Raw genomic sequence first — 24,975 nt, 5'->3', positions numbered from 1 at the left:
AATGTTAGGGGGAAATATCTAGTCCGCTCTAAAAATAACAGATATATACTTATAAAGGTTGAATCTGGTACATATCACAATATATTAAAAATATAAAAAAAACAATAAAAAACAAATCAAACGCGCTAAGGACTTTATATCAATAACAGGAAAAAGCCTTACACATTTATTTATACAGTAAATATAATCAGCAATAGCAAGCAATACGCTAATAATTGTGCAAACAGATAATAGTGCACATCAATTTAAATAACTCCCATCAATCTAGTAGCTAGGTGTAAATAACAAGCTTGGCACCATATCATGAAAAGCATAGTTCCAAATCACCAGATTTAATATAAACAATACAAATGATGACTATTATATCTGGGTTGCACATAAGCCAGAGGTAGTTGTAAACTTATACTGTCCTGAAAAAGTAAAAAATAGACGTCTGTAGATGTCCTTTAGGCTAAGGACATAACCATGTGCACAATACCATGTGCAGGAGCTGGTGCTGTGCACAGACCAACTAATTGCAAACCAACTAATCGATTAATCGATAATGAGATTCGTTGACAACTATTTTCATAATCGATTATGACGATTAGTTGTTGCAGCTCTACTTGACTCAGATCTTTCTTTCACTCCTCACATTCAGTCCTTGGCTAAAGCCTGCCACTTCAACCTTAAAAACCATCTCTAAAATTAGACATTTCCTTACACAAGACACAACTAAGATTTGAAATCCACTCTCTCATACTTTCCCGCCTTGACTACTGCAACTCCATCCTCTCTGGTCTTCCTAGCTGCCGCCTAGAGCTCCTTTACAATCCATAATGAATACCTCTGGCAGGCTCATCTTCCTTACACGTCACTCTTCATCTGCTGCACCTCTCTGCCAATCCCTTCACTGGCTTCCTCTTGCCTCCAGGATTAAACACAAAATTCTCAATCTGACATACAAAGCCCTCAACTGCACTGCTCCCCCATATATCTCAGACCTTGTCTCCAGATACTCTCCCTCCCATCCCCTTCACCCGGCTCATGATCTCCTACTCTCCTCCACTCTCGTTACCTCTTCACATTCCCATTTACAAGACTTCTACACAGTGGCGTCACTAGGGTTGGTGTCACCCCCCCCCCAGAAAGCAGACACACACAAACACAAAAACACAGGCACACACACATACAAACACTCAGACACACTTAAAAACATACTCAGATGCACACACAAACACTCGGAAACACACTCAGACACACACACACAAAAACTCAGACACATACTTACAAAATATGTAAACTGCACTGCATTAATTATGAAGCTCATGCCTAGAGCTGCTCCCTGGCTCAGCAGAGCATCAAATGAAAGATAAACAGAGCACTCTAAAAATAAATCACTAAGGAAAAGGTTTAGGCGCAAACTATGAAAATTCTGCTCTCTGACTCTGTTCTAAGCCTGTCAGTGCACAGCCCCGGGCCGCGTGCCTACCGCTTCTTATGGCCAATCACCTCTGCACTCTGCCCACCCCCAGACCCCCGCCCGCCCTCCTACCTGTTCAGTGTGCACTTAGTGTACCGTAACCGTACCGGTCTGGTGGGCATCATACGTGGCTCCTTCACTTTAAAGACAGTGTCAAACAGTCATGCGGTCAGGTGCCAGGCATCCCCTCATGATTTGCAAGTTTCCGTTTAGAGAGACAGCACAGCAGTGAGTGACTCCACTGCTCCACATGTCACTGAGCAGTGAGCACAGATAGGCAGGCAGGTTTAGGCTAGCAGCGCAGCTTTGCAAGCCCCACGGCATGCCCACAACATTCATAGCGAAATTGGGCAGGGGAGAAGCAAAGTACAAACAAGCAAAAGCAGCCGGGAAAACTATTTGTTGAAATTGCAGCACTGGCTCAAGGGGCAAAAAATTGTGTGTCTACAACTTTCCCAGTCCCACCAATGTTCCCAAATGCCAGCCCCTCTAATAAAAAAAAAAATCTATGCATCTCAACATAGTATTTCTTTGAATTTCAATAAAATGTAAAAAAAAAAAATTTTTTTTTTTTGGTGTCACCCCCTGGAGGGTGTCACCCGGGTGCGGCCCGCCCCCCCCCCCTAGTGACGCCACTGCTTCTACAGACTGGCTCCCATCTTGTGGAACTCTCTGCCTCGCTCCACAAGACTCTCCCCTAGTTTTGAAAGCTTCAAGCGCTCTCTAAAGACTCTACTGTTTAGGGATGCATACAACCTACACTAACCTTCCTATCTCTACTGCTATCCCCTTAAACCCCTTAGCATGTAAGCCTATGAGCCCAGCTGTTTGTAGATCGCCTTCATAAGAGCCGACTACAACAGTGCAACTCTCGGCAGGGCCCTCTACCCATTTGATCCCTGTAAATGTCATCTTGTATACTGCCTATGCTTATAGCACTGCGGAATCTTTTTGCGCTCTACAAATATCGGATAATAATCGAGCGATACACTATTTCCATTTTTGCTCATGTAAAAGTTCAATAATGTGCTACAGTTGGAGTACATAGAAATCAAATGAATGCCTACAGGGGTACTTACAACAAAAGGGTTGAGTAACACTGGTTTAGCAGAATAAGCATGCTTGCATTGACTCAGATGTTCTGTACGCTACTAAGGTCAGGGTAGGTCCCTCTGTCTCCCACATACATACTATAAAGTTGCTCAGATATCTAAGGTGTACCACACTATCCTATGGTATATCCAGCCATATGACTTACTCCCATGGAAAGAAAACAATGAAAGGGATATAAAACCCCAGGATTTTCAGATAGAACATGCAAACAACTAATTTATGTCTATTTTCAAATTTTCTTCATTCTATTTGCATCTTTAGATGAAAAGCAGTGACGTAAGCTCAGAAGCGTGCGCGTGTCTGGAGCACTATATAGCAGCAGTTTTGCAAGAGCACTAGATGACAGCACTATTTCCTGCCATATAATGCTCTAGACACTTACCTAGGTATCTATTTAACAAAGAATAACTTGGAAAACTTTTTAAAATGTTATGCTCTGTCTGAATCACAAAAGAAAATGTGTGGGTTTGATATCCCTTCACATAATGGTTAGAAGACAAGAGGGTCTCTGTTTTTATTTCCTGTTAGGAGGAGGTTTAGGTGTTACTGGGATATTTTTATGGAAACAAATGCAGCCTTCTCCCAAAGAAAGTCTACCAGCAGCTCCTATATCGCAGGCTTTATACAATATATCATGAGAGATATTCAGAGGGAGCTGGGTTTGATAGACTGTATGGATAAGCTTCATTAATGTTTAAAAAGAAAGATCCCCTTTAAAGGTGGTGTCATAAATATTTTAAAACTCACTGTCTGTAACTAATCAGCTATCATTTTCGTCAAAGGCGATGAGGACAATGACTTCATCATCCGTGCCTGCCAGTCTAACGTTTTACTTACAAAGTTACCTACTGTACGAAAATAAACATATTTATAGCTTATGTGCTGTTTGTTTAACCTAAATAGCGCAAGGCTGGCAAAGGGAACACTTAATAATATGTGATCATTATTTAGATTTGTTTATATGTCTTTATTAACAGCACAATTATACATTTAGGGCTAGATTACAAATTGAGCGCTAATTTATTGCACGCCTCTGGTTATATTTTAAAAATGTCCCCCAATTGCCCCCAAATTTATCAAAACTGCTACATTTTACTGGACAAAGCAGTTTTTAGGGGTTAGAGTGAGAGGACGTGGGGTATTAAAAAAAACCGGCACTGAAAAGCGCCTTTACATTGCGTTCTATGAGGACTGTGAATTCCCTGTAAATATATACATTCATATACTTATAAACATATATAATTTATGTGTTCATATAAACATATTAACACATTTGCCCCCTTGTCTGCGCGACTTGCCCCCTTTGCTGCGCTAGGTTCTCAGCCGTGTCTGACGGCATGAAAACAAGGCTCCCATTTGAGCCTATGGAAGCGAGCTCTCCCATTTGGGTGCGCTGGTATTACTGAATGGAACGCAAATACCGCGTTCGATAAAGCGCACTTTTACTCTCTACTCGTAATCTGGCCCTTAATTAAATTATATATAGAGAGTATCTCCTAAATTGTATTTAACTGATTTATAAAGTTCTGACAAGTAAAGTCTGATATTACCCAACATTGAAGTCAATGTGTTTTTTGTTTCACCTAAAAGAGAGATTACACAATATATTGCATTTATAAAAATGAATTCCCTGTCTCAGTAAGTCCCAGTGATTTCTTGGCTCATGTCCCTCTCCACCAGTAGAGCTGTTGGAATTGTTCTGATCAGCCAATGAAGTGATATACAGAAGTACATAATTGCTCGTTGTTGGGTGTTGTATTAATAGATTGGGGGATGATAAAACATTTTCTAATCCACAAGTCCAAGTTCTTAGAAAAATGAGAAAAGTAATGTGCTGGAAGCCACAATTCTCCCCTTGATGTAGCGTGCCTTACTGGCGCTGCTGCAAATTTATCCGCTAAGTTGCTTTAACTTTATATGGCAGACAATCTAAATTTAGGGACACAAAAACCAAATTTCATCTTCCATGATGCAGATAGAGCATAACATTTTACAAAATAAACTTTGTTTTGTTAGTATCATTTGTTGAAAAGCATACCTAGGTAGGCTCCGGAACAGCAATATATTACTGTAAGCTCATTGAGTAAAAAAAAAAAAAAAAAAAAGGCGGATCAGCTTACTCACAGTATTGAGAAATTAATTTCTACTTAATGTGTTCCAAATTACTTGTTATTGTATTAAAGGGACAGTCTACACCAGAATTTTTATTGTTTTAAAAGATAGATAATCCCTTTATTACCCATTCCCCAGTTTTGCATAACCAATGCAGTTATATTAATATACTTTTAACCTATGTGATTATCTTGTATCTAAGCCTCTGCAAACTGCCCCTTTATTTCAGTTCTTTTGACAGACTTGCAGTTTAGCCAATCAGTGCCTGCTCGCAGATAACTTCACGTGCACGAGCAGTGTTATCTATATGAAATACGTGAACTAACACCCTCTAGTGGTGAAAAACTGTTAAAATGCATTCTGAAAAGAGGTGGCCTTCAAGGTCTTAGAAATTAGCATATGAACCTCCTACGTTTAGCTTTTTACTAAGAAAAACCAAAAGAACAAAAGCAAAATTGGTGATAAAAGTAAACTGGAAAATTGTTTAAAATGACATGCTCTATCTGAATCATGAAAGTTTATTTTGGCCTAGATTGTCCCTTTAAATATATGGGAATTTGTCTCTTCATGTTTATTTTTGCATTTGAAATAGCTATTTTTGCTCATTGAAACAATCACCTATTGCTCTCATAAACATGTCCATTTAAATGTGCTGTGCCTGCAGGAAAAATAGACCTGCACATGTCATCTCACTCTATACACAAGCACCAATAGTTAAGTATTACACGGGGGGTCAATAAGCAAAACTATGTATATCAGATACAAATATAACCCCCACACTGGTTTAGGTTATGCTGCCATCTCCTGTTTACATAGCTTTTCTACAAAGAATACTGCTGTATACATATTTTATTATAAATGGTAGGCTCAGGAGCAGCAGAGCACTACTAGGAGCTAGCTGGTGATTGGTCACTACACCATATGCCACTTGTCATTTGCTAACCATATGTGCATTGTTGCTCTGTAGCTGACTTTATAAAGGACAGTAAACTTAAATGAATTGGATAGAACATACCTTTTTAAACAAGTTTCCAATTTACTTCCATCATCAATTTTGCTCAGTTTTCTTGGTATGCTTTGTTAAAAACTAATCCTAGATGAGCTCAGGAGCGTGCACATCTCTCTAGCCATATGGCAGCAGTGTTTGCTACAATGTTTATAGCAATAATATTCATAGAAAAATTGCTATCATTAAAGGGATGTTAAACAGCCTGTTTCATTGTAATAAAAAAAGCACTAAGCTGTGTCTTAAACTGAATATAACTCATTGCAACATGTATTATTTTTAATTTAAATTTATTTTATTTCTTTTTTACACTACATTTGTGCTATTGTGTCCATTACTTCCTATCACAGCCCTACAAGGAGGAGGAAGCCTCTGCAGGACGGCTTTATCTAACCTAATGTCATGAAACTTCTGCAACGACATGAGCTGGTTTACTTTAAAGTGAATAGACTAAATAACAGCTGATGCTCAGGTCAGAATGTAACCTAAGTTTCAAACATGTCAGCTCTCATCACACTGAGAATTTCTAAATGCTCATTATGCAAGAAAACAAGTTGTTTGCCGTTTTTATTTTATACAATTGGTTTCTTTTTATGTTTACTTTGATTTACCTTATTTTTTTGTTACCAAAGAAGCACTGTTTAATATCCCTTTAATGCGACACTCTATGGCAGCAGTTTGCAACAATGTATAACACTGCTATAAACATTGTTGCACACACTACTGCCAGATGGCTAAGGACATGTGCACACTCCTGAACTTATATCCAAGTAATAGTGCAAAAAATACAATGCTCTAACACATTAGCACTTTTTCTTTTTTGCACTTTTATTTTACCTTTAGTACTAAAAGTATGTCTGGCTCCTAAATATTCTTGTGATAGCAACATCCACTGCACACGGTAATTGACAATACCAAACCATGTAACAGAAATGAAAGACAAAGGCTCAAAAAGGTGAAATAAAAAGTCTTGTATTCAGTAACTCTGATTGGCAAAAGCGGTTACAACAGGCAATAACGCGTTTCAAATGTTTATATATTAAACTTCCTCAGTGATGGTCAATGATGGTCACTGAGGAAGTTTAATATATAAACATTTGAAACGCGTTATTGCCTGTTGTAACCGCTTTTGCCAATCAGAGTTACTGAATACAAGACTTTTTATTTCACCTTTTTGAGCCTTTGTCTTTCATTTCTGTTACATGGTTTGGTATTGTCAATTACCGTGTGCAGTGGATGTTGCTATCATATTAGTGCAAGCGGTGGTGGATCGTTTTACCACTTGCACCGGATTGACTGAATAACCCAGGAGTCGTCATCGAGACGTCAGGACCTACTCAAGAGGGGCGGCACCTTACGTGAAGCGCGAGCCGAGACCACACACAGAGCGGACGTCTGAGCGCTCCCACGCTGTTGTTGTTCCTAAATATTCTTACTGGTGCCTACATTGTAAACAGATTTGTCGTCCTATATATTTCTATAATTGTAATAACGCCACACCTCCTGCATAGGCATACTCTTAGGGTAAGGTGCTAATTTAAATAAAAAGTGAGACCAAGAAAAAGACATACATTTGACAATACGTTTTTTTTTTTTTTAAATTGTACACTGTGTTATGAAAGACAAGTGACTTCCACATCTAATTCACTAAAGGGACATTAAAAGACCAGTCAACACAGTAGATTTGCATATTTAACAAATGCAAGATATCAAGACAATGTAATAGCACTTAGTCTGAACTTCAAATGAGTAGTAGATTTTTTTTCTGACAATTTTAAGTTATGTCTATTTCCACTCCCCCCGTACCATGTGACAGCCAATCACAAATGCATACACATACCATGTGACAGCCAATCACAAATGCAGACAGGCTTATTCTGTGAATTCTTGCACATGCTCAGTACGAGCTGGTGACTCAAAAAGTTTAAATATAAAAAGACTGTGCACATTTTGTTAATGGAAGTAAATTGGAAAGTTGTTTAAAATGGCATGCGCTATCTGAATAATGAAAGTACATTTTGACTTAAATGTCCCTTTAAACACATCTTGGTTTTGTGTATAAAAAAAAAAAAAAAAAAAAAAAAAAAAGGTGCTTTGTCACAAGCTCTTAAGAGAGAGACCATACATCTGTAAAATAAAATATGTGGTTTAGGAAATCAGCTGCATTTTTAAAACCCTAGGTTACAGTTAGTGTTTACAATGACTTATAAAAAAAAGTATACCTATACATTTTATATTAGGCAGCTGGTATATGAAATATGTGTATTTCCTAAATAAAGCCACAACCCAATGAAATGGGCTGAGTTTGCCGGGGGAGCAGGCATCTTTAACTTATGTACCTATATTTACACAAAAACCTACTTATATTTTCTTTTTATACAAAGTGAGACCAATACTTAGAGAGAACAACAGAAAATTAACATTTTAGTACCTCTCTCTACCACCTCAAGCATGATTTTCTTTTAATATTCATGTTTACCTGCCTTTTCTATAACCTATACTTAAGTATTGAAATTTTCAGTATATGTGGGCATACAACTGGCGAAAGCAGCTATTTCAAATGACAAAATGAAGGTAAAGGAGCTATCTGCAAATAATTTAATACACCCCAGCAGCTAAAATGGTAACACATTAAAGGGACATTCTAGTCAAAATTGAAATGCACTTAGATGAATTACACCTTTGTATAGAAACATATTTGCAATATAGATGCACTGGCAAAAATGCTTCTAGTAAACGATATCACTGTTTTAGTGTTAATATTTTTCTCTGCACGTGCACGTGAAGCATAGCTAGATATTCTTAGTGCACCAGCATTTTAAATACTGCAGCTGCAGTGCTCAGAGCGCAAATGGAGTTTGTATCATGTCAGCAATTAACAAATTGAGTCATTACCAGATGGTACAAACACTTTAGGCTCTCTGAGCAAGTGCTGTGTTTAAATGCTAGTGCACGGTGCATACTTAAATACACTTAAAACAGCTATAGCGTTTATTAGAAGCATTATTGTTAATACATGAATATTACATAAATGCTTCTATTCAAAACTGAAATGCAGTCATGTAGATTCCAATTTTGGCTGTAATGTCCCATTAAAGACGAGATTAAAAATTACAGTACACTGTCCCTTTAAATATACAAAGCTACTTAAAGGCTGATGTCAAGATATTGATTAAAGTCAAAGTTGACTAAGCACTTTCATCAGTCTACATGGCATTAAACAACTAGCACTCATGGACATCATTTTTAAGTGTTATCTATTACAGTTTGAATCTTTCAAGACATTTACTGATTGCGTTGGCTTCAAAACTCCTTTAGAACATATTGGATCAAATAAGGAGTGAGAGAGACACTGCGCACTGTCAAAGCAGTACAAAACTATTGATTTACCTTTCAACTGAAAGAGATTCAACACACACAGCAAATCCCCAGTTAAGTAACGCCACCATATCAAAGCAGATCGGAAAGTTTAAAGGGCCAATGTACAATAAAATTGGTTCCCCTTAAATTTATTTCTGATAACTTGGTATACCAGCAGCAGAGAATTCAATGTATGGGAAAACAACTCCTTTAGTTTTATTTTTGTATGTGATATGATTGTTTTTCTCTCTTATTAAAACCACAACCCATTTAAAATGGCTGAACTTGTAGGGAGAACATTTCACCTTATCTTATTTTTCTGTTTATACAAAAAAGCCTCCCTATCCTATCTATTTCTGTATACACAAAAGAAAATACCTAGAGAGAGCGCAACTGAAAATAAACATTTCTTTCATGTAATTAGCAAGAGTCCATGAGCTAGTGACGTATGGGATATACATTCCTACCAGGAGGGGCAAAGTTTCCCAAACCTTAAAATGCCTATAAATACACCCCTCACCACACCCACAATTCAGATCACCATCGTTTAATTCAGGGGGCTTCTTTTGTTCTTCCGACCTGGACTGTAATTTCAACAGATGCAAGTCTCACAGGTTGGGGAGCTGTGTGGGGATCTCTGACGGCACAAGGAGTTTGGGAATCTCAGGAGGTGAGATTACCGATCAATATTTTGGAACTCCGTGCAATTTTCAGAGCTCTTCAGTCTTGGCCTCTTCTGAAGAGAGAATCGTTCATTTGTTTTCAGACAGACAATGTCACAACTGTGGCATACATCAATCATCAAGGAGGGACTCACAGTCCTCTGGCTATGAAAGAAGTATCTCGAATTTTGGTTTGGGCGGAGTCCAGCTCCTGTCTAATCTCTGCGGTTCATATCCCAGGTATAGACAATTGGGAAGCGGATTATCTCAGTCGCCAAACGTTGCATCCGGGCGAATGGTCTCTTCACCCAGAGGTATTTCTTCAGATTGTTCAAATGTGGGAGCTTCCAGAAATAGATCTGATGGCGTCTCATCTAAACAAGAAACTTCCCAGGTATCTGTCCAGATCCCGGGATCCTCAGGCGGAAGCAGTGGATGCATTATCACTTCCTTGGAAGTATCATCCTGCCTATATCTTTCCGCCTCTAGTTCTTCTTCCAAGAGTAATCTCCAAGATTCTGAAGGAATGCTCGTTTGTTCTGCTGGTAGCTCCGGCATGGCCTCACAGGTTTTGGTATGCGGATCTTGTCCGGATGGCCTCTTGCCATCCGTGGACTCTTCCGCTAAGACCAGACCTTCTGTCGCAAGGTCCTTTTTTCCATCAGGATCTCAAATCCTTAAATTTAAAGGTATGGAGATTGAACGCTTGATTCTTGGTCAAAGAGGTTTCTCTGACTCTGTGATTAATACTATGTTACAGGCTCGTAAATCTGTATCCAGAGAGATATATTATAGAGTCTGGAAGACTTATATTTCTTGGTGTCTTTCTCATCATTTTTCTTGGCATTCTTTTAGAATTCCGAGAATTTTGCAGTTTCTTCAGGATGGTTTAGATAAAGGTTTATCCGCAAGTTCTTTGAAAGGACAAATCTCTGCTCTTTCTGTTCTTTTTCACAGAAAGATTGCTAATCTTCCTGATATTCATTGTTTTGTACAAGCTTTGGTTCGTATAAAACCTGTCATTAAGTCAATTTCTCCTCCTTGGAGTTTGAATTTGGTTCTGGGGGCTCTTCAAGCTCCTCCGTTTGAACCTATGCATTCATTGGACATTAAATTACTTTCTTGGAAAGTTTTGTTCCTTTTGGCCATCTCTTCTGCCAGAAGAGTCTCTGAATTATCTGCTCTTTCTTGTGAGTCTCCTTTTCTGATTTTTCATCAGGATAAGGCGGTGTTGCGAACTTCTTTTGAATTTTTACCTAAGGTTGTGAATTCCAACAACATTAGTAGAGAAATTGTGGTTCCTTCATTATGTCCTAATCCTAAGAATTCTAAGGAGAAATCGTTGCATTCTTTGGATGTTGTTAGAGCTTTGAAATATTATGTTGAAGCTACTAAGTCTTTCCGAAAGACTTCTAGTCTATTTGTTATCTTTTCCGGTTCTAGAAAAGGCCAGAAAGCTTCTGCCATTTCTTTGGCATCTTGGTTGAAATCTTTAATTCATCATGCCTATGTCGAGTCGGGTAAAACTCTGCCGCAAAGGATTACAGCTCATTCTACTAGGTCAGTTTCTACTTCCTGGGCGTTTAGGAATGAAGCTTCGGTTGATCAGATTTGCAAAGCAGCAACTTGGTCCTCTTTGCATACTTTTACTAAATTCTACCATTTTGATGTATTTTCTTCTTCTGAAGCAGTTTTTGGTAGAAAAGTACTTCAGGCAGCGGTTTCAGTTTGAATCTTCTGTTTATGTTTTTCATTAAACTTTATTTTGTGTGTGGATTATTTTCAGCAGGAATTGGCTGTCTTTATTTTATCCCTCCCTCTCTAGTGACTCTTGCGTGGAAAGATCCACATCTTGGGTAGTCATTATCCCATACGTCACTAGCTCATGGACTCTTGCTAATTACATGAAAGAAAACATAATTTATGTAAGAACTTACCTGATAAATTCATTTCTTTCATATTAGCAAGAGTCCATGAGGCCCGCCCTTTTTTGTGGTGGTTATGATTTTTTTGTATAAAGCACAATTATTCCAATTCCTTATTTTATATGCTTTCGCACTTTTTTCTTATCACCCCACTTCTTGGCTATTCGTTAAACTGAATGTGGGTGTGGTGAGGGGTGTATTTATAGGCATTTTAAGGTTTGGGAAACTTTGCCCCTCCTGGTAGGAATGTATATCCCATACGTCACTAGCTCATGGACTCTTGCTAATATGAAAGAAATGAATTTATCAGGTAAGTTCTTACATAAATTATGTTTTTAGTATATATCCCACTGAGATGATGATTACAGCTGCTGTCTCTCATTTACATAACTTTTCTAATTAGAATACAGCCATATACATATTGTCAGTTAAATTGTTGGTTTAAACAGGCAACATCAGCTATTTCAAATGATAAAATAAAGGTAAATAAAATGTTTGTAAACTATTTAATACACTCCAGCTGGTAAAACCGGTCATTGGAAACACATAAAAATATTAGAAATATCCCTTCATTTACACCGTTTTAAAGCCACACAAATATACAACATAATATGTTAAAGTGACAGAAAAATTGAGAAAATTGATTATTTCTAGTAATCTGCTCCAGCAAGCATGACTGTAACACACTCTGTGGCAAAGTGTGCAAACAATAAGCATGTGCACACTACAAATCATGCAAACATATTCTATTTGGTTAGTACAAAGGTGTGCAGCACCACTCCTCAAATACCACTAACCAGACAGGTTTTAAATGACATAGAAAGTGTTAGTTATCATAGACTCAAATTAAGGGCTTGTATGAAATGTCAAAGCATTTTTAAATCAGCTAAACAAAACTCATTGACGCTATAGCTGCATTGCAAACCGCTTTGAAAGTAAATAAATCAGAAAGACAATATTTTTTGACATACACAAACCGTAAACATTATTAGCCTGAATTTTAAAATAAAATAACTAACACTTTATATCAGAGCGTTTCAGATTGGAATAAAAGCATTTTTTTACAGCTTATTGTATTAGTAAAAACTATCACAGATTTTTTTATGACACTGGGCGCCGTGTATTAAACGGCGGGCGGACAGCTTCTTAACTCGCGAAGCTGTCCGCCCGCCTCCGCTACACACGGGCAGCGGATCTGTTGATCCGCTTGCCCGTATGTATCATTACACACTCATCGGAGTGTGTAATGCCCGCCCCTTCAATCGCACGACCAATCACGCGACTGAAGGGGCTGTCAATCACCGAGAGCGAGCGTGCTCTCGGTGATTTTGCTTCACCACCTAAGAGGTGGCGTAGGGTGTAGAAAGCAGCTGTCTAATGACCTCTGCTTCTTACATTGCGGGAAGCAGGCTCGCATATGCGAACCTGCCCCGCAAAGGCTCCGGAGCAGCTTTCGCTGCTTCGTACATGGAGCCCACTGTGTTTAACCCTTTAAAGACAATAAAGTCAAAATTAAACTTGAATTATTCAGATAGAGCACACAATTTAAAAAAAAAAAAAAAGTTTCCAATTCACTTACATTATCTAAATGTGCACATTTACCGCCATTCCCCAGTTTTGCATAACCAACACTGCTATATAATTTATTTTTTTACCTCTGATTACCTTATTTCTAAGCCTCTTTTGACAGCCCCCAATCACATGACTATTTATTTATTTATTTATTTATTATCTATTGACTTGTATTTTAGCCAATAAGCGTAGTGTCAGCCACAACTCCATGGGAAAGCACAATGTTATCTATATGGTAGTAAAGGTGTTATCCATCTTTTTAAACAACAACAATTTGGTGTTGACTGTCTCTTTAAAGGGACACTGAACCCAATTTTTTTCTTTTGTGATTCAGATAGAGCATACAATTTTAAGCAACTTTCTAATTTACTCCTATTATCAATTTGTATTTGTTCACTTACTGTCTTTATTTAAAAAAAAGAAGGCATCTAAGATTCTTTTTTGATTCAGAACTCTGGACAGCACTTTTTTACTGGTGGATAAATGTATCCATCAAAAATGGGCCGGCATCTAAACTTACATTCTTGAATTTCAAATAAAGATACCAAGAGAATAAAGAAAATATGATAATAGGAGTAAATTAGAAAGTTGCTTAAAATATCATGCTCTATCTGAATCACGAAAGAAAAAAAATTGGGTTCAGTGTCCCTTTAAGTGTGCAATGAAATCAGAGCAGTAAAATGTCCCTTTAATTTCTTACTAGACCGGTACTACTAAACATGTCCAGTCCCTCACCATGTATAGTTTGTTTGACAGACTGTTCAGTATTAAATACGGTTTCTCAGGTGCTTGTAACTTTGGATTGAGTGAAAACAATTTCCTTAAAGGGAAAGTAAAGTCAAAATTCAACTATCATGATTCAGATAGAGAATACAATTTTACACAACTTTCAACTTTATTTCTATATTCCAATGTGCTTCATTTGCTCAGTATCCTTTGTAGAAAAGCATATCTAGGTAGGCTCAGAAGCAGCAATGCACTACTGGGAACTAGCTACTGATTGGTGGCTGCACATATATGCCTTTTGTCATTGGCTCACCTGATGTGTTTAGCTAGCGTCCATATATTGATCTGTATGGTGCTGTAGCCAGTGTCCCGTTACATGTAGAATGCAGTGTTTGTCATAAATTATTAAATGCTCTTCATTCGCTTGGTTTCCTTTGTTATAGGGGCAGCAATGCACACCTGGGAGCAAGCAAATCAGCAGCTAGCTCTCTGCAGTGCATTGCTGCTCTTGAGCCTATCTAGGTATGCTTTTCAACAAAGATACCAAGAGAACAAAGCAAATTAGATAACAAGTAAATTGGAAAGTTGTTTACATGCTCTATCTGAATTCATAAAGTTTAAATTTTGTTATATTGTCCCTTTAAACTCCCCCACGCCACAGAATGTAATAATATAAAATATATTCTTTGGTGATAAATTTAATTTCAGAATTATGCTATTAGAGGAGTTTGATTTAGAACTAACACTATGGCATGCAAATATTTTTTTTATATATATATATATATATATATATATAACACCCCCGGAGATGCATATAGAATGAATAATGAGGCCAGGGAGGTAAAAGTCTGTAATCTGCTTCCTGGATCCGTTAAGTCATATAGATAAAGATGTCATGTGGTCTGGCTAAATCTATTTCCATGAAGTCATTGTTACCATATGCATGTTTATTTAGTAAATGTACAATATGACAAAAGGAAATGTACAAATCTGGTTTGAGGCACGCCGCAGCTGTCTCAGGGCTGATCACAGAAACAAATACTGTGTTACAAGTTAGGGATTCCTACAATTCAAATGCTAACTTCAAAGCAACCAGTGATTTTATATGATACCCAAGAGGTGTTTAAATTATTGCTCACTGCTCCACGTCCTTCATTAATGATACACTAAAAACCTTTTGATGGATTTTCTTTCCCTTTTGTGGATTAGCTGAAAATGATCTACAGGTCTCTTAGTTACCGATTACTGAGGATCTTTGATATGTTATAACCAGGGTACAAAAGCTTCCTGTTCTGATTTATTAGTGCATTAAAAAGGGACACTCAAGTCAAAATTAAACTGTCATGATTCAGATAGAGTAGCAATTTTAATCAACTTTCCAATTTACTTCTATTAACAAAATATGCAGAGTCTTTTTATATTTAGACTTTGAGTCACCAGCTCCTACTGAGCATGTGCAAGAATTCACAGGATATACATATATAGATTTGTGATTGGCTGATGGCTGTCACATACAGGAAGAGTGAAAATAGACATATCTGAAATTTGTCAGAAAAAAAAAAAAATCTACTACTCATTTGAAGTTTAGATTAAGGGTTCGATTTATCAAGCTGTGGCAGACAGGGGCGCATTTATGTGCCGCAGCTCGCCGCTGGCGGAATTCAGCATTACACACGAGTGCTATTTTGCACTCACATGCAATCCTGCACCCTGCCCGTGCACAGCCAATCACGCGGGGGCAGGAGCTGTCAATCTCCCCGGTCGGACGAGACCTGGGAGATAGAAATTCGCCACCTTAGAGGTGGCGAAAGGTTAGGAAAGCAGTGGTCTGATGACCGCTGCTTGTTAAATACGGACTGCAGGTTCTTGTGAGAACCTGCAGTCGTAGGGGGTCGAAAGGCTTGCAAAGCCTTTGATAAATCGACCCCTAAGTGCTATTGCATTGTCTTTTTATCAAGCATTTGTTGATTATGCAAATGTACTATATTTAGGGGGCAATTTATCAAGCTGAGGCGGACAGGGGCGCATATACGTGCCCCTGTCCACCACAGCCCGCCTCTGGCGGTCTGAATTCTCCTGGAGGGATTCAGCATTGCACACGAGCGCTATTTTGCGCTCGTGTGCAATCCCGCCCCCTGCCCGCGCACATCCAATCACGCACGGGCAGGAGCTGTCAATCTCCCCGGTCAGAAAAGACTGGGGAGATTGAATCTCGCAAAACAGGTTACAGTGAGAACTTGCAGCCGTAGGGACTCAAAGGCTGGCGAAAGCCTTTGATAAATCGACCCCTTATTGGTCCTTTAAATGTTTGCATTTGTGACCGTTGATAAAATTGTATCCCCCCCCCCAGCTACTAAGTAGGGTACAGAGAATGCCTCCCTTGTTGCCAACAGTCCCTGATTTCCAGGGACAGTCCCTGGATTTTATTTGTCCCTGACTGTTAATAGTAAAACTTTTGTAACTATATGTGCACATGCATTTGTTTAGACACTAATACATTTTGACTAGTGATACAGACTGTTTTCTGGTACAAATTCTAAAGTAAAGGAAATCTTTTTATTCTTTAACATTTTTAAAAGTCTGTTTTTGCATATTGCTTTACTTCAGGTGACATCTCTTCCTATGACATTTCTTGCTGTGATGCCACTGAATATGAAGAAATACTGCAAATGATGAAATTCACAGTTGGCAAGATTGCGCTTTCTATGTTTGGTAGTCTAGGAAGTTTTACCTCTAATTAAAATGGTAAACATAAATATTTTTGTTATCGCTGTCTTATTAACCCTATACTGGCTAGACAGCCATATAAAATGCTACCTCTTGGGCCCAACATTTGGTGTGTGTGTGTGTGATTGTTTTATTGAGCAAAAATAGCTATTTCAAATACAAAAAAAGCTTGAACAAACAAATCCCCTTTCTTTAATACTCTGGTATAACAAGTAATTTTGGAAAGGGAAAACAATTTTACAAGAGCAGTAATATACTACTATGAGCTAGCTGATCCATCTGTTGAGCCAATGAGGAGAGCCATGTGTTTAGTCACCAATCAGGAGCTAGCTTCCAGTAATGTATTGCATTTCACCAAAGGATACCAAGCGATAGAAGTATATTTGATCCTAAAAGTAATCTGAAAGTCTATCTTCTGAGCGATGTGAATAGGGATAAATGATACCCTGTTTTATACTTTTATTACATCTTTATACGGAAATAAAGGGAAATCTCAGTCTCCTCTCTGGTCATACACAGGTTAAAATAATGATGCTCATCTTCTGTGCTAGAGGTAATATCAACACAGTAAAACACTCAATGTGTGCGCAGGAAATGTGTGGTTGTCTGCATATGAAAATATACCCATAAAGTCAGAATACAGAAACCTAGTAGGTCCTTAAAACCTGTTACTAGCTATTACATCTGGAAAACAAACAAACAAACAAAATATAATAACATAAATATAAACATTTTCTGCTACAACATTTTGCATTAGTCTATGAGAATTTCTGCAGATAAATTATATGATTCTCTTTTCAGCTGAAAAACTGCCCAAAGTGTACAAAATGTATACAACTCGTTGTACACTGTCAACAACACTCTCAGATCTTTATCACTATTTCCCTTGCTGGATATATATATACAGATTTCAAATATTGTCAGTAATGGCTACACAGATATTTCTTTGTATCCCTTATTATAATTTAACCTCTAGAATGCCACCCTATTCTACTACAGGTTAATTACTGCCACCCTATTCCACAACAGGTTCATCTCTGCCACCTTGGATGCATTTAGGTTAGGCATAAGTACTTTTGATTTTTATTATATTTGACATCAATTAGATTTCCTAAGATTCTGTGGTTTTGAAGCACTGTCATTTCTATGTATGCAAAGTCTAAGTCAACAGTTAAAGGAACATTTACAGAGCAAACATAATATGCTCTAATTAGTTAGAGAGTGCAATTTTAGCACTAGCGACCTGTCAAATACTATTTTTTTAACCCCAGCATAGTTAAAGTATTGCTCAGGACTGCAGCAACTCATTGGCTCACAACCTGTAGCTGTTCAGCACCAGCAGTGCTCTGTGGCTCCCGAGCAGTACACCACCTATGTGTTTAACCCCTTGGCAGCAGTTAAACACATAGCATTGTCAGGTTACTAGAGCTAAAAATTGCATGATCTAGTCTAGCGGATAACAGCATGTCATTTGTGCACTACAATGTCCCTTTAAGCACTGCATTCCAAAAAATCTGCATATTTTTTTTTAAAGCATTTGAAACTGTCATTCTTTTAGCAAAAATGTAATTGTTTTGCAAAGCAGGGTCATAGCCACTGTTTATCTTATATCCATTGTTGTGGTCAGTTAGGTGACTGTATATATAAATGAGCTTCTGTACTGATCAAACAACCACAGTGTAGCATGTTGCATTATCTGACTACTGCTGAAGTCTGCAGTATGCACTCCATGGTCGCTGGGAGTTGGGGGGAAGCAATGTTCCAATGTTTAATTATGGGGGAAAGTATTACTTTTTAACTACAGAAACATTTTGTGTGGAGTTATAGTTTGAATGTCCCTTTGATCTTGTCATATATATGTCTTTCCTTCCTCTGATAAAAAAGCTTTTTCCCAGCCAGTATTTGTCCAGGTAACATATTGTACACACTTGCCTGGTGTCTAATGGTGACCTGCCCTCTCCTAAAACAATGTATGTTACAGGGTTCAGCAAGATCACTGTAGCCCTGCCCTATATATTTATATTAACCTATTTTCTGCCAAAGACAATCGAGCTATTTGGGTTCTATGTAACAAGCAACAGGTGTGCTGCTTCTTTTTTAACCCTATGCTCGCCATGGACAATCAGTTTACTTTATTTTTTAACTCCTTAGCCTCCACGGGATATCAAGCTGGTCTCTATCATCATCTCATGCCATTAAAAATAACCAAACTGATCCTTTAACCCTATAGTTGCAAAGCACTGGACAGTATACAGTATAGTTACTGTGCGTGGTGCATAATGCTGGTCACTTACCTGCAGGCTCTGTGATCGGCTGGGTCAGCTCTATTAGATAACAAGTGCTATTGTCCCCTGATGTGTCACACGCTCCCATCCATACTCAGGGCCCCGTGTTCATATAACAATCCACTGATCAGATATTTGGACTTTTCTTTTTTGCTTCCGTTAAGGTGACTCCGCCCCTTGTTAGAAGCCCCGCCCACACCTGATTTACCTGTATCTGTAATCGGCCACGCCCTATCATTGTCCCCACTATCTAATACAACAGCACGCCCTATGTCTGAAACCACGCCCACTCGGAGACACGCCCCAAAATATATTCTCAATCTAGCAGTGCGTTTTATTGACAATGATAAACCTGTTATTATAATACAGCTCATGTGTTCAAAATATTATTAATAATTACTAGTTATTATTTACGTTTTAATAATTACCTTTAAAGCTAGGCATACAACAAATATTTATATTTAATGTTAGATTTTTTTCATTAAAGGGACAAGGTACTATTTGTAAACAATTTAATGGGGCCCTATACACATTTGTAACTATAAAAACAAATTATCATCTTGTTTTTCAATAGCCAAACTCCACCCCTTATTTGCCTCATTTGTAAGAGCCAATCAAGGCTTGAGAAGGGTAGGTACTGTCATTTTGTTGGTATAGCCTTCATTGTTTTGCAATTGTTTTTGCTAAAGGTAATTAGGAACAGATATGTAGCAGGGGCAGCCCGTGAGAAGTCAGCAGGGTGAGTTTCCATTTCTGAAAATTAGAACATTTTCAGAGCTAAATTACATAAAAAAGCAGCAAAATAAATTATGAAGGTATATTGCATATTACTACTCATAGCTTAATATTTATATTACAATGTTCAAGCAGGTAAAATAAATAATGGGAACACAAAGAGGAAAATAATTTACAATGTCCCTTTAAAATGAAAAATTATGACGAGAACCCCTTGGATAATAAACCACATTAATCTGTAATTCATATTTCATCAGGTCATGGCATAGATAATGTAATAAAGGAATATTTAATGATTCAGATAGAACATACAATTTTAAACAACTTTCCAATTTACTTCTGTTATCTAATTTGCTTCATTATTTAGGAATCCTTTGTTGAAAAGCATAGCTAGGTAGGCACAGCACCTGGGTGCTATTTTCTGATTGGATGCTGCATATATAAATCGTGCAGCCACCAATCAGCAAATAGCACCCAGGTGCTTTACCTACCTAGCTATGCTTTTTGTTGTTGCAAACATAATACACTATTGTTTCTTAACCACAGTCCTAAAGTACCCCCAACAGGCCAGGTTTTCATTATAGCTGAACCGGTGCACAGGTAATCAGCTTATCAGTAACCATGGTTACTAACTTTCTCTCACACGTCATCTTAAATATTTCAACTGTGCACTAGTTCAGCTACAATGGAAACCTGGCCTGTTGGGGTAATTGAGGACTGCGGTTGAGAAACAATGTACTACACCATAACACATGAAAATGAAGGGCACAGCTACATTATCTCTTTATCAGTGTGTAAACACCACAATACAGCAAATGGGTACAATGACGCAAAAGTGTCAATATTTGCTATTTCTCCTGTTTGGGTTCTGATAGAATACAATTTCACATTATAGTTGACGTAAACTGACATTGTATTTCATTTTGAATTGTTAGCATTTGAGTCATAATGTAATATGTGAATAGAAGTGTATTAAATATGGGTTGTATTATTGTGCTGATCTTTTTAAAATATGTTTTTACTCATTGCTTTAAATGGACAGTCAAGCCCAAAAAAACTTTCATGATTTAAATAGGGCATGCAATTTTAAACAACTTTCCAATTTACTTTTATCACCAATTTTGCTTTGTTCTCTTGGTATTCTTAGTTGAAAGCTCATTCTAGGAGGTTCATATGCTAATTTCTTAGACCTTGAAGACTGCCTCTAATCTGAATGCATTTTCACCACTAGAGAGCGTTAGTTCATGTGTTTTATATAGATAACATTGAGCTCATGCACATGAAGTTACCCTGGAGTGAGCACCAATTGGCTAAAATGCAAGTCTGTCAAAAGAACTGAAATAAGGGGGAAGTTTGCAGAGGTTTAGATACAAGGTAATCACAGAGGTAAAAAGTGTATTTCTATAACAGTGTTGGTTATGCAAAACTGGTAAATGGGTAATACAAGGATTATCTTTCTTTTTAAACAACAAAAAGTCTGGTGTTGACTGTCCCTTTAAAGGAATACTAAACCCAATTTTTTTTCTTTCATGTTTCAGATAGAGCATGCGATTTTAAGCAACTTTCTAATGTACTCCTATTATCAATTTTTCTTTGTTCTCATGCTATCTTGATTTGAAAAAGCAGTACTGTAAGCTTTAGAGCCAGACCATTTTTTGTTCAGCACATGGGTAGCACTTGCCGATTTGTGGCTAAATGTAGCAAACCAATTAGCAAGCGCTACCCAGGTGTTGAACTAAAAATGGGCCGGCTCCTAACCTTTCATTACTGCTTTTTCAAATCAAGATAACATGAGAACAAAGAAAAATTGGTAATAGAAGTAAATTAGAAAGTTGCTTCAAATTGCATGCTCTATCTGAATCATGAAATAAAAAAATTGGGGTTAGTATCCCTTTAACAAACAGTAAAAGGTTTGTGAATATCTTTCTAGTGTATTTCTTGCAATTTCTTCCAGAAAGCTGTTCTATACTGTATTTTTGCCTTCTCTACTGTGTTGCGGATGCCACAATATTGAAGCTGGGATATTGTAATGACCACTAGGTTGCAATGGACAAATTGTGGTTGGACCAAATGTGACCTGGAAACCAATTTGACACACAAGATGTACAAACGCTCATTAACCCTTTGAGTACCAGAGAGAGCTTCAGCGCATTGCAATGGGTTCTAGCACAGACTTGCAAAATAATAACCCAAACCATTATGCTATTACTAACAGTAATAACAATTTCATCACTCATCTCATCTTGAGAGCTTTAACATTGCAGAAATGGTGAGCTTGCAGCACGTTAAAGATATATTTGCATTTGATATTATGCCCATTACAAAAGCACCTAATAAAACCAAAATGCAGTAACTTTTTCAGTTTCAAAAAAGATAAAAAGTTAAATTTAGGGGTCTCTTTTGAGTCTCTTGTCATTTAATTAAAGGGACAGTGCTTTCTTTTTTTTGTCATCCATATGAAATTGGATTCCCCTTTAATTAGTAATCCATTTAAAAACGAAAACCATTTTCATACAATACAGTTTTAGAATGTTGAAACGACTCTTCTATTAGAAAGCTTCTCCATTCAATTTTATGAGAAAAAAAGTTATTTTATAAGATCAACCATACATTTTTTTTCTTAGTAAAAACCCATCTGCACTAGATTAGACCAATGTATCATTTCTTTGTGTGAACACTTTTAAATCATGAAATTGCATTTTATGTTATTTATATCAATATTTTTATTTTCAGGGCATTTCTAGTTTTTACACTGATATCATTTTCATTGATTAACCTATCACATGAATTGTTTGTGCCATTAATTGTATGGCAGAAAACAGTTTCCTATTTCCCCAGGATATGAACAAGATACAAATATATATTTATATATAGAGAGATTCAGAAAACATTCTCAGTTGCATTTAAAAATAAAATAAAAAAATAAGATAATAAAACTTGAGTAACTGATTTAGTTGCAGGCAAACTGTTAGAATTTTAAGGGTCCCATGTATTGTAAAAGTGTGTGTAGCTGTCAAAACTATAAACTATTCCATATCCTAGACTCCAATTTTTTTTCTTAAAGAACTATCAGGGTTTCAATAAAGGGCATACAATGCAAAATACAAATGGGTTTATTTGGTCCCAGTATAAAAACTTTGTTGTATAGTTCAGTTATAAAAAAACATCTGTTTCAGTCCTATATATGTTCTGATATCTGTAGCTTTTGCACACTTTCAGCACTAATTCTGAATTAGTCCTGGTTGTGTGTGCACGAAACGCGTAGGTTCATCATGGAGCAGGTCTAGTGGCCAATTTTTTCTTTCACGATTCAGACAGAGCATGCAATTTTAAGCAACTTTCTAATTGGCTCTGATTATTACTTTTTCTTCATTCTCTTGTTATCTTTATTTGAAAAAGCTTGAATGTAAGCATTGGAGCCGGCCCATTTTTGGTTCAGCAGCTGGGTAGCGCTTGCGGATTGGTGGCTACATTTATGTATTGTTTCACACAGTACATAAATGTAGCCAGTACATAAATATTCTAGCACAATTTCGGCTTTTGCTCAAGCGCAACCTATAACTTCTAATATCAGACGGTCACGATAGATATTGTCACAATGTCCCCTTTAAAAGGACACAAAACCCAAAATTCCCTTTTATGATATAGATAGAATATGTAATTTAAAAAAAGTTTACATTAAACTTGTCATTAAATCTGCTCTGTTCTCATGTAATTCTTTGTTGACAAGATATCTAGATAGGTAGAGTGCACGTCTGGAGCACAACATGACAGGAAATAGTACTGCAATCTAGTGCTCTTGCTAATGTATAAGATTTTTGCAAAAGTGCTGCAGACGGTATCTGTTAAAAGGAGTGACATAACATTTAAGACTTACCTTCCTGCTTTTCAACAAAGGATACTAAGAAAAAAATAAAATAAATAATAGAAGTATATTGGAAAGTTTTTTAAAGCTGTATGCTCTATCTGAATCATGAAAGAAAGAAAAAAAGGGTTTTATATCCCTTTAAAACGGCACACATCAGAAATAAAGAATCCAGATATTTAAATATGTATTTTTTGTAAACAGTGTCTTAAGAAAATCATTAGTAAACAGAACCAAATCAACCCCAGTTCCTAGGTTATTAAACACAGTTTTTCTTCTTGTCTTACTGATGACAAAGTGGTATTTGTTCTTTCCTTTGACCCAGAAAGTGTTGAAGTGACACGTTTTATTTGCAACATCTCTCTCTTTAGCAGGAATGTCAAGGGAACAGGCTGATTTTTTCTTTTTTTTTTTCTTTATTGAATAGAAATGCACCGTACAGTAATATTAGAGTAGCATTACATCAGAACATATCATATAACATAGTATAACAGTATGATTGGTTTACAGAAGTATACATTGCACATATTGGAATAATCAGAAATAGTAAAATAGGTGTGTCATAAGTGTACATTCTCATAGTAGTCAATATTGAAACAAAGGAAAAAAAAAAAACAGGTATCGGGCATTATTTGGCCCTAGAAGAGGGGTGAATAGAAAGTGAGCCAACAGGGCCCACGTACAAATTTGTCAGACAACTGAATAAATAGGGATTATACACATCTCCCCCAGATAGGGAGTGAAGAAAGAGATACAAAGAAGAAAGAAGGAGGCAGAGGAAGAGAAAGAGAGATAGAGAGAGAAAAAAAAAAAAAGGGGGGGGGGGGAGGGGAAGAAGGAAAGGGAACGGAATGGGGGAGGAGACAGCATGAACTCTCTCCTCCTATTTCAGGGATAGATCGCGCTACTGAAGGGTCTCACTCATCGGAGCTCAAACCAGTCAGACCACGTCTCCCAGTAAGAGTCCAGGCAGGCTGATTTTTTTTTATAAATTACATTACACATACGCTTTTGAATTTCCAACCAGCAAATGGGACACAAAAATCTTATGTCATAGTTTGGGACAGTCCTGGTTTTTGGCTTCCTGTTCCGTGGTATATTTGTTCTAAGAGTCTCTCCCACCATGTAAGAATCTGTCCTGAAGTGTGGGCTTGGCATGGATGTCGGAGACTGTAGGAATAACACATACATTCTTTATTGTTCTCATGTATGGTGCATATTGTGTCATTAGAGTCACCTGTACTTTATATTACAATAGCAGAATAGTAAAATATGTCTAATTCAGTAAACTGGCATAGGTAAATCTCCTGCAGTTTACAGATTAGTTGAAATGATACAATATTTAATTAACAATATTTAAAAACTTTCCAATTTACTTCTATTACCAAATTAATTCGTTCTCTTGGTTTCCTTTGTTGAAAACCA

General features: G+C 37.2%; 1 protein-coding gene across 2 annotated transcripts in view; it reads right to left on the bottom strand.

Annotated features, from left to right (window-relative positions):
- TMEM184A (transmembrane protein 184A) overlaps positions 1-19,096 on the bottom strand; it is a 62,248-nt gene extending 43,152 nt beyond the window's left edge. The window contains exon 1 of one of the 2 annotated variants that reach the window (XM_053695003.1): positions 18,960-19,096. In XM_053695003.1, the coding sequence (XP_053550978.1) occupies positions 18,960-19,038 (79 nt within the window). In that variant the 5' untranslated portion in view covers positions 19,039-19,096. The remainder of the gene's footprint in view (positions 1-18,959) is intronic. The other variant, XM_053695004.1, reaches the window with a different exon arrangement.
- Positions 19,097-24,975: the final 5,879 nt, after the last annotated feature.

The sequence above is a fragment of the Bombina bombina genome, chromosome 11 (genome assembly GCF_027579735.1).
Source record: "Bombina bombina isolate aBomBom1 chromosome 11, aBomBom1.pri, whole genome shotgun sequence".
NCBI lineage: Eukaryota > Metazoa > Chordata > Amphibia > Anura > Bombinatoridae > Bombina > Bombina bombina.
This window is presented reverse-complemented; position numbering and strand designations above follow the sequence as displayed.